The sequence below is a fragment of the Budorcas taxicolor genome, chromosome X (genome assembly GCF_023091745.1).
Source record: "Budorcas taxicolor isolate Tak-1 chromosome X, Takin1.1, whole genome shotgun sequence".
Taxonomy (NCBI): domain Eukaryota; kingdom Metazoa; phylum Chordata; class Mammalia; order Artiodactyla; family Bovidae; genus Budorcas; species Budorcas taxicolor.
Genome location: NC_068935.1, coordinates 100,486,455 through 100,498,008, shown reverse-complemented (window position 1 = coordinate 100,498,008; position 11,554 = coordinate 100,486,455). Strand labels below are relative to the sequence as shown.

The 11,554-nt window shown below is 44.4% G+C and overlaps 1 protein-coding gene across 1 annotated transcript; it reads left to right on the top strand.

Annotated features, from left to right (window-relative positions):
- The first annotated feature begins 619 nt into the window (after positions 1-619).
- Positions 620-2,431, top strand: LOC128069588 (MLV-related proviral Env polyprotein-like). The gene is made up of 2 exons (XM_052662725.1): positions 620-919; positions 1,220-2,431. Exons 1-2 carry the CDS (start codon positions 620-622, stop codon positions 2,429-2,431), a joined length of 1,512 nt encoding a protein of 503 aa, XP_052518685.1.
- The last annotated feature ends 9,123 nt before the right edge of the window (positions 2,432-11,554 follow it).

Sequence of the window (11,554 nt, the reverse complement as noted above, 5' to 3'; positions counted from 1 at the left end):
GTCCTGCCACAACCGACAGACGACGAGGGGCCCACCCGGCCTCTAGCCCCAGGAGATCAGGTACTGCTAAAAACCCTGAGTCCCCGCCCACTACAGCCTCGCTGGACGGGACCCCATACTGTAATCCTCACCACTCCTATAGCCGCCAAACTCCTGGGACACGAGCCCTGGTACCACCTGACCCGACTCAAATGAGCTCCCCCGGGTCTCCCGGAGACAGGGGTGGCCCTGGCCCCGACCCCTCCTCCCGATCACTCCTACCGCTCCACCCTCACGGGGCCGACCAAACTGACCATTACCCAAACCCCTCTGTCACCGATTCCTGAATGACTGAGAGACCACAGTCCAAATCGATCCGATGCTGGCCTGGTATCACCCGCTGTGGCTGCTGACAATTGCAGCTCTGGCCATACTTTTTGCCATTGGATTAGCGGCCGCGGTGCCCCGCGATTGGTCCCCCACTCTTCGACTGTCCCTGGCCCTCACATACTTAACCATCTGCTTCCTACTCCTGGGGTGCTATTCCCTTGGGACGCCCTGACCTGGTTACCAGCTCCATCCTTACGGGACCCCCGAGGCTGGTTGTCTGCCGCACCCCTTTCACCCCAACCTCGGAACAATGTGGGGCTCTCTACTTTGGGTTACTCTGGGGATACTGGGGGTCCTGGAAAAAGGGGGACACACCAACCAAAACCCCCACCAGCCCTTTCAGGTCACCTGGATCTTGAAAAATGGAGAGACCTACAAAGAACTAAACCAGACCACCGCCACCCAACCGAAAGATAAGTGGTGGCCTGACCTATACTTTCACCTCCAACAGCTAACCGAGACCTCATGGGCCCGGGCATATCTCAGAAATGTTGGGTTTTATGCCTGCCCGGGACATCAGCGGGAAAACATAAAGACCTGTGGGGGAATAGTGAGCCACTACTGTAAGTCCTGGGACTGTGTCACTTCCAACGATGGTACTGGAAATGGTCGGTGACCAAGCCAGACCTGATCAATATGTCCTTCGTAAATCCCATCACCCAGGACATGTGGAACCACAGATTTACAAAGTACTGCCCCGACTGTGACTTAGTCAGACTATCATTCACACAGCGAGGGACGGACTGAAAACAGATGGATCTCCGGGCTAGCCTGGGGAATACAGGTCTATGATGGCTGGGGGGCCCCAAGCGCAACGCTATATGTCCAGCAAGTCCTGCAACCTGTTCAGGCCCATGCTGTGGGGCCCAACCAGGTTATTGCACCTCCCAGTCCCTCACCACGGGAGACAAACGCCACAAATGTTGTGACCTCGCCTACCCTCACCCCCTCCCTTCAGCTGACCCGGACTGACCCGCTAGAGACCCAGGAACCCCTGTGGGCCTTGGTCAAAGAAACTTACAAGGCCCTCAACCACTCCAATCCTAACGCGACCCAATCCTGCTGGCTTTGCTACACCCTACATCCACCTTACTACGAGGCCGTGGGCTTAAATGCTACCTACAACTTATCCATTCTCTCCAACCCACCGCAGTGCCCTTGGGGAGACCGCAAGGTAGGCCTTACCATGAAAGACGTATGGGGTTTGGGGACCTGCTTAGGCACGGTCCCTATAGATAAACAAACCTTGTGCGCCCAGACTGGCAATGATACCAATTTCACCAATAAGACCTACGTCATACCCGAAACCGGGGGGTGGTGGGTGTGCTCACAGACTGGGCTAACGCCCTGTCTCCACTTGGCCGTCTTCAACCAGAGCAGGGAATTCTGTGTCATGGTAGCGGTAGTGCCCAAGATTACATACCATCCAGAAGAGGTCCTCTACAACTTTTGGGACCGAGACACCCCAGCTCCTAGATATAAGAGGGAGCCCATTACAGCTATTACTCTGGCAATGCTGTTCGTCCTGGGGGCAGCTGGGATGGGCACAGGCATTGCTTCCCTGACCACACAACATCAGGGCCTGATCACCCTGAGGGCCGCAATTGACAAAGACATCGCCCGCATAGAGAAGTCCATGATGGCCCTAGAAAAGTCCCTGACTTCCCTTTCCGAAGTGGTATTACAAAACCGCAGGGGACTAGACCTGGTCTTTTTGCAGCAGGGGGGCCTCTGTGCAGCCCTCAAAGAAGAATGCTGTTTCTACGCTGATCATACTGGGGTGGTTCGGGAGTCCATGGCTAAAGTAAGAGAGGGATTAGAACGCAGGAAGAGAGAGAGGGAGGCTCAGCAGGGCTGGTTTGAGTCCTGGTTCCAGAGTTCCCCTTGGCTGACAACTTTGCTATCCTCCCTAATGGGACCGATCATCATTCTCCTGCTGCTCCTGACTTTCGGGCCCTGTATCCTAAATAAGCTTCTGGCCTTTATCAAACAACGGCTCAACACGGTCCAGCTAATGGTGCTGCGACAGCAGTACCAAGGGCTTCCAACAAGCACTCCGTGACAAGATTAACGGCAGATGCCCCCTGTCATCCCGGCCTCACCCTACCCCTCGCTGCCCCCGTTCAGCAGGAAGTAGCCAGAGAGAATCGGCGCCCCTTGTCCTATATCAAAAAGGCCGGGATGAAAGGTCGGGCAAGGTAGGGCGTGTTGAGGCATGTCGGGACATGTCCCGGCAGAGTGCCACAGACAAGCCCCGGAGGCGGGCCGACAACCAAAGCTGTCCAATCAGGTGCCGACACAGAGCCCTTGGACACCAATCACCGCTGAGCCCGCGCTTTCTTCCTTATATGGGAGCCCGGCCCGGGCTATAAAACCCTTCCCCACCCCTCATACCTCGCAGACTCCCTTTGCTTCGCAGACCCCCTTCGCTTCCTCGCTTACCCGCCCCCGGGAGTTCTGCCCGAGATCGACCGCCCAATAAAGGCCCTGATCAACGGTCCATAGAGGTGGCTCTTTCTTCCCGCGGCGTTTCTTACAGATGGGTGTGAATCTGAATGAACTCTGGGAGTTGGTGATGGACAGGGAGGCCTGGCGTGCTGCGATTCATGGGGTCGCAAAGAGTCGGACACGACTGAGCGACTGAACTGAACTGAACTGAAGGGCTTCCCTGGTGGCTCAGACTGTAAAGCATCTACCTACAATGCAGGAGACCCGGGTTCAATCCCTGAGAAGGGAAGATCTCCTGGAGAAGGAAATGGCAACCCACTCCAGTATTCTTGTCTGGAAAATCCCATGGATGGTGGAACCTGGTAGGCTACAGTCCACGGGGTCACAAAGAGTCGAACACAACTGTGCGACTGAGAACAAGCTCACAAGCTCCAGCTCAGAGTCAGTTTTCTGGGAACAAGGAACCTGACCTCAAACAAACCCTTATAAAATATAGAAGTTATTATAAGTTTGGGAAATGTAAAGGTCATGAGTCTAAATAGCTACAATATGAATGCAGCAGAAAATATCTTCCTTGGAATTTTATTTTAGAAGCATTAAATTGAGACACTTTGAAAGGAGGACAACGTGAAACTGTCACTGGCAAAGCCCATGGACAATGCCCAGGAAATACAAATAGAATTTAGGCAATAAAACAAAGTCTAACCTTTTGCTTTTCCTTTGTGCTTAGTCAAGTTTCACTTGCTCACAGGGTGCCGCCTGCAGAGGTCTTGCACGCAGCACTTAAGACTGGAGTTCCAGGTGCAAAACGGCAGCAACCACACCTCAATTCAAGATGATGGCGGCAGGGACTGTGCGGGGATGCTGGGCTTCACCCTGAAATCCTGACCGTGATTAACACGTCTGCGCAGCTGCAGAGAACTCTTCACCCCTCCCCCTGAACCAGAGATATCTACAAAGCAGCCCCGCCCACAACCTAACCAGTGGTGAAGAGCAAGTGCTCACACCTCCTGTCTTTCTCTGATGAAGAGTAAAAGCTTCCTTTTGTTTCTGAACTGAACTTGATTTCCTTCCACTGGTTCCAAGGACGCCAGGCAGAATGATCTTTGTTGGGGACCAACTCAGGAGGGTCCATAACACAACTGCAATTTAAAAAAAAATAAATTTAGCTTAGACATCATTTTAATTTTAGGGATGTTTCAGCCTACAGCTATTTTAGAACTGGAGACCCAGGCAGAAGTGCTGAATTTTTGTCTGTGGTAAACTATGCCTGAAGAGACCAAGGGTTGGTACTTTTAATATCTAAAAAGCTCATCTGTATCAATAAATAAAAGCATGAATACTTCAAAAGATATAAATGTTTAATGGTGTGAGTACATAACTCAAAAGCAAGCATATATTAAGAACAATCTCCAGTAATTTAAACTGTAGTTAAACAAAGCAATATTTTCCCTATTAAATTAAAATACATTTAAAAAATTATAAAATTCCTAACCGTGGCAAGGTTTTAATAAAACAAGTTCTTACTTACTGCCAGTGGGGTGCAAATTGGCAGTTTTTTGGGGAAGTACTTTAAAGTTTGATAGTAAAACTAAGAGATTAACATCCTTGGTCAAACTAATCCCATTTCTTGGAACCTAACATGGCATCTGGTCTCATCACTTCATGGGAAATAGATGGGGAAACAGTGGAAACAGTGTCAGACTTTATTTTTTGGGCTCCAAAATCACTGCAGATGGTGATTGCAGCCATGAAATTAAAAGATGCTTACTCCCTGGAAGGAAAGTTATGACCAACCTAGACAGCATATTAAAAAGCAGAGACATTACTTTGCCAACAAATGTACGTTTAGTCAAGGCTATGATTTTTCCAGTAATCATGTATGGTTTTTCCAGTGAGAGTTGGACTATAAAGAAAGCTGAGCGCTGAAGAATGGATGCTTTTGAACTGAGGTGTTGGAGAAGACTCTTGAGAGTCCCTTGGACTGCAAGGCGATCCAACCAGTCCATCCTAAAGGAGATCAGTCCTGGGTGTTCATTGGAAGGACTGAGGTTGAAGCTGAAACTCCAATAATTTGGCCACCTGATGCAAAGAGCTGACTCATTTGAAAAGACTCTGATGCTGGGAAAGATTGAGGGCAGGAGGAGAAGGGGACGACAGAGGATGAGATGGTTGGATGGCATCACTGACTCAATGGACATGGGTTTGGGTAGACTCCAGAAGTTGGTGATGGACAGGGAGGCCTGGCATGCTGCAGTTCATGGGGTCACAAAGAGTCGGACACAACTGAGCGACTGAACTAACTAACTAACTAGTCCTCAAGGAACAATTCCAAATATGGTAAGAGTTTTATTCTACATTTCTTTTCATCACAGCACTAATTCAGTTTGCAAAACTGTGAAAACAAATGTGAGACATTAAGCCTATATATGCATTTGATGGACTGTTATGCAATCATAAATGATTACAAAGAGTTTATAAATTTTTGGGAAATGCTCATAACTTAATGCTAAGTGAAATTTTAAAAGAGACATACATTGTGCATTTCCCCTCTTCTATTGAGTGGAAAATTTCTCTTCCACCTGATATCACTTTTGGGCAACTATATCCCACATTTAAAATATTGTTTCTCAACAATTTTAGATACTGGAAAGATATTGTATATCTCAGTTTTATTTCATTTTAAGATGATCCCTGTTGCGTTGGACACGTTTCTTTCACATCCATTGTCTCCAGCAATCAGACAAAATGGTTCACTGAAACTTTTGATTGGAACACAATACAGTAGCAGGTTAAAACACTGTCCCACTGTGGGATGACTTCAAGAACTTTAGGGTTTTTAAGTAGTTCAAAGCCCTGGATCATAGCCTTAACTCTATTTGCTCTGGCAAATGCAGTAAAAAGACTTTATTTACTGAACTACCAAAGGAAATTTACCTCAAGGTGACTCAACCCATAAAGCCAGCAACAGTAAAACCCAAGGACTTCCTGGCAGGAAGACTGCGTCCTGCTGGTGTTAGCTCCTGCAGGAAGAGCTGCTTCATCATTAACCAGTTAGTCTCCATGTAATGAGTGGTGTACAGCCAGAAGAAACGGTAATGGCTTTATGTCTTATATAAGTGTTCCAGAGTAAAGTCTACAGTTAGGTACTAGAAACACAGACAAACTTCTGCATTTCTCTGCATTTTTCAAACAATACTTCTTGAGGGAAGAAATGGTAATCAGATAGCTTGATCTGTGATTTAATTCCTTAGCATCACTGCCCTGGATGAGTTTGATACATATAAAAGTCTGTTCTGTTACCAGAGGAGTACTTGGGAAATCATTTACATATTACCAAAAAAATGTGTTCATATAACATAATTTAAATGTTTAAATTTGCATTTCAAATTAAAACATGATGAGAAATGTATCATTTATCTTCTTGTCATGTGTGCATGTGTGCTCAGGCATGTGTGACTCTTTGCAACCCCCTGGACTGTAGCCAGCCAAGCTCCTCTGTCCATGGAATGTTCCAGCCAAGAATACTGGGGTAGGTTGCCATTTCCACCTCCAGGGGATCTTTCCAACCCAGGGATTGAACCTGCATCTCTTGCTTCTCCTGCATTGGCAGGCAGAGTCTTTACCACTGTGCCACCTGGGAATAAATTTGCAAAACTTATTTGTAATATGTGTTATCTTGGCTATAAAATATGAAATCAATGATTTTCTTTATTTTTTTATACTTGACTTTTATTGTCTTATTTCTTCTCAGTGGGATATGATTTTCTATAAGAAGGTAATAACAACATGAATTTTAAAAATATTTAACATTTGTTGTAACAGTATGATTGTTTGTCTCAACTACAGACTTACATACACGCCTATACCAGAAACAAAGGGAATTCCCTGGCAGTTCAAGAGTTAGGACTCCGTGTCCTAACACGGATTTTCACTGCTGAGGAGGGCCCAGGTTCCATCCTTGGTTGGGGAACTGGGATCCCACAAGTCTCACAGTGTGGCCAAAACCAAAAACAAACAAATTAAAAAAACAAAAATCTTTCTCCTCAGGTGTAATTAGAACAAATCAATTTTGTTAAGAGAACAGTCAATATTCAACAGACTGTAGCAAAGATATCGAGGAACTGGAACTCTTGTACATTGCTAATAGAGATGTAAAATAGTACAACCACTTGGCAAACAGTTTGGCAGTTTCTTAAAAGGTTGAACACACTCTCACTGTACAATCCAGCCATTTCAACTAAAGGTTTTATCCAAGAGAAATGAAAGTATAAATCTATACAAATACTTCACATAAATGTTCATAGCAGTTCCAGTCTAATGAACAAAAACTTAAATCAACCTTAATGTCCATTCAAAGGTGAGTGAATAAACAAATGTGATGTATTTGTTACCAAGTCCAAACTCACTCTGCTCGCTGTATGACAGGCCAATCAACCTAGAGACAAGGTGTTGAGGAAAGGAATACAACTTCATTTGGAAAGTCAGCTGACCAAGAAGATGGCAGACTGATATCTCAAAATAGCCATCCTATTCGGGTCTGGATGACAGGTTCTTTTACAGAACAGAGGTGGGGGGAGATGAGGAAGTAAAGTAAAAAGGCCATTAATCTTGCAAATATCTCCTGGAATGGCCAGTCTTGGGAAGGGGATGTGTTAATTTCTTCCTTCCTGTAGCCATCCACAGGTGGACAGGGTACTTAACAAAGGCATTTTGGTTTAATATTCAGGCAGAAGGGCAGGGTTACCCAAGGCTGGCCATTATATATGGACAGTATCTTTTTAATGAACAAAAACAATGAGAAGCAAAGGCTAAAGTAAAAGAAACAGATCCAACGTGGAGTCAGTTCTTCCCTCTAACATATCTAAAGTTGTCCATCATCTACAGATATCTCAAATCAGCAATAAAAAAAGAACTGCTGATATACATAGTATCATGGATGAATTTCAAAATAATATGCTGAATAAAATCAGATAAAAAAGAATACATTCTGTTTTGAGTCCTTGTATTCAACATTCTAGAAAATGCAAGCTCATCTAAAGTCATAGAAAGCTGACTGATGGTTGCTTAGGAATTAGGAGTCTGCAGGGGTAGGAGAATAGGATGGCAAAGTAGCTCAAGGAAACTTTGAGGGCTGATGAGTATGTTCATTTTCCAAAGTGTGGTCATGGTTTCAGGTGTGTATAAACAAGTCAAAATGTATGAAATTATACTCTAAATCTGTGCAGTTTGCTGTATGTCAATTATACCTCAATAAAACCCTTAAAAATTGGAAGTCCCCTGGTGGTCCAGTGGTTAGGACTTGGCATTTTCACTGCTATGGCCCCAGATCCCACAAGCCATCTGGTGCAGCCAAAAAATAAATAAATAAAAATAAAAGGAACTTCCTTGGTGGTCCACGGATTAAGAATCCACCTTCCAATGCAGTGGACTTCCCTGGTGTCGCAGACAGTAAAGCGTCCGCCTACAATGCGGGATACCTAGATTCGATCCCTGGGTCGGGAAGATCTCCTGAAGAAGGAAATGGCAACCCAATTCAGTATTCTTGCCCGGAAAATCCCATGGACAGAAGAACCTGGTAGGCTACACTACATAGGATCGCAAAGAGTAGGACACGACTGAGTGACTTCACTCATTTACAATGCAGTGGATGTGGGTTTAATCCCTGGTTGGGGAACTAAGACCCACATGCTGTAACTAAGACCTGAGGTAGCCAAATAAATAATAAATTAATAAATATTAATATCATGAGGTCTTTAAAAATAAATAAATAATAGAAGGAATAATGTTCAACAGAAAAAAGGTTGTAAGAAAAAACAATAAAATGTGATGACTGAATTTCTTTAAAAGAAGATATAAAATTTACACATCTTGTCTTTTAAAGAATTGCTTAGGGGACTTCCCTGGTGGTCCAGTGGTTAAGATTCTGTGCTTCCACTGCAGGGGGCCCGGGGTCCATCCCTGGTCAAGGAATTGCTTGGGAAGCTACATAAGGACAAGCAACAAAGCTGGAAGAATCTTGTGGAGGGGATAGTTATTTAGTGACTTTCTATTCACCAGGTCTTCAGCTATGTAATAATACCCCTGGGAGAGATGGAGATATTTTATTTAAATATCAACAATAATGCAATCTCTCCATCAGAGATTTGGGGAAAGCAAAGTAGAATTCTGAGCACATAAAATCCTGACTGAAATATAAACTAAAATTTCTCCATCCAAGAGAGAAGGATATAAACATTTAAAAACCCTTAGAATACAAAGCAGGCACTCACCTGACAGATTGCAGCCTGTTCTGTAGGCAAGGAAAGGTGTCTAGGAAGTGCATGTGAAGACATATCATCCTGCAGAATCTCTTCTTTTAGTAAAACTCCACCCATGGACAATTTCCCCAAGTATCAGTTAGTATTTAAAAGTTAAACCCAATTGAAAGATTTTACATTTCACTTGGGTAGCAAAGTAGAGAGAGTGATAGCAAAGGAAGGCCAGAAGCCTGGGGGTCTGCTATCTCTGATTTGATGTGCCAGCCACGGAAGCAGATATCCTAAACAAGTTAGGAATATTGGATCTGTCTTCCTTGAAGCAAAGGATTAATCCTATTGAATATATCTTCCCTCTGAGGCTGCTTTGGAACTGTTGTTTAACCCTAAATCTTCTCTGGATCCTTTTGGCATACGGCTTTGAGATAACAATATGAAAATGAGCTTTGGATCTTGTTTTTAAAGACCTTCATGAACAGAAAGAATAGGTTCACATCTAAAAGTTCTGACATGAACAGGGCGATTTCCAGGGTAACACAAGGGTGAAACAGACAAGAAAATGATGAGAAAGACAAAGAATACAAAAAAGAGATGAGAAGAGAGAAAGACAAACCCTAAGTCTGATTACTTTGGGGTTGTTGTTTTTGTTCACTCACTCAGTTGTGTTTGACTCTTTGTGACCCCATGGATTCCAACACACCAGGCTTTCCTGTCCTTCATTATCTCCTGGAGTTTGCTAAAACTCATGTCCATTGAGTCAGTGATGCCAACCAGCCATCTCATCCTCTGTCACTCCCTTCTCCTCCTGCCTTCAATTTTTCCCACCATCGGGGTCTTTTCCAGTGAGTTAGCTCTTCACATCAGGTGGCCAAAGTATTGGAGCTTCAGCTTCAGCATCAGTCCATCCAATTCAGGACTGATTTCCTTTAGGATTGACTGGTTTGATCTCCTTGCTGTCTAAGGGACTCTCAAGAGTCTTATCCAGCACCACAGTTCGAAAGCATCAATTCTTCAGTGCTTAGCCTTCTTTATGGTCCAAGTCTCACATCCATGCATGACTACTGGAAAAACCAAAGCTTTGACTAGATGGACTTTTGTTGGCAGAGTGAAGTCTGTGCTTTTTAATACATTGTCTGGGACACGACTGAAGCGACTTAACAGCAGCAGCAGCAGGTTTGCCATAGCTTTTCTTCCAAGGAACAAGCGTCTTTTAATTTCATGGCTGTAGTCGCCATCCACAGGGATTTTTGGAGTCTAAGGAAATAAAGTCTGTAACTGTTTTCATTGTTTTTCCATCTGTTTGCCATGAAGTGATGGGACTGGATGCCATGACTTTTGTTTTTGGAATGTTGAGTTTGAAGCCAGCTTTTTCACTCTCCTCTTTCACCTTCATCAAGAGGCTCTAGGGGAAAAGAAAACTGGGTTGCCTAGAAAGGTAGACCTTTGAAGCAAATGAGACTCCACAACAGTTACTGATAAGTACAGCTTCATAAGTAGATAATAATTCAGTTCAGTATAGTTCAGTCACTCAGTAGTGTCCAACTCTTTGTGACCCCATGGACTGCAGTACACCCAGCTTCCCTGTCCATCACCAACTCCCAGAGCTTGCTCAAACTCATGTCCATTAAGTCGGTGATGCCATCCAACCATCTCATCCTCTGTTGTCCCCTTTTCCTCCTGCCTTCAATCATTTCCAGCATCAGGGTCTTTTCCAATGAATCAGTTCTTCGTAACCGGTGGCAAATGTATGGAGTTTCAGCTTCAGCATCAGTCCTTCCAATGAATATTCAGGACTGATCTCCTTTAGGATGGACTGGTTGGATCTCTTTGTAGTCCAAGGGACTCTCAAGAGTCTTCTCCAACACCACAGTCCAAAAGTATCAATTCTTCAGTGCTCAGCCTTCTCTATAATCCAACTCTCAAATCCATACATGACTACTGGAAAAACCATAGCTTTGACTAGATGGACCTTTGTTGGCAAAGTAATGTCTCTGCTTTTTAATATGCTGCCTAGGTTAGTCATAGCTTTTCTTCCAAGGAGCGAGTGTCTTTTAATTTCACGGCTGTAGTCACCATCTGCAGAGATTTTGGAGCCCAAGAAAATAAAGTCTGTCACTATTTCCATTGTTTCCACATCTATTTGCCATGAAGTGATGGGACTGAATGCCATGATCTCAGTTTTTTAAATGTTGAGTTTTAAACCAGTTTTTTCACTCTCCTTTTTCACTTTCATCAAGAGGCTCTTTAGTTTCATTTAGATAATGATTAAATTAGCCTAAAAGAACAAATAAAGATTATCCAGGCAGAAATTCATACAGAGGGAGGTTGAAGCCCAGGAAGCAGCACAAATAAAGAGGTGACATTATAAAACATTGTGCTGCTCTTGCTGGTACCTAGAATGTATGTGTAGGAGGTGGAGATTGGGGCAGGAGAGTGGGGGGCCAAACAGGAAATTGACATTGGCAATATGATCAGCTAGA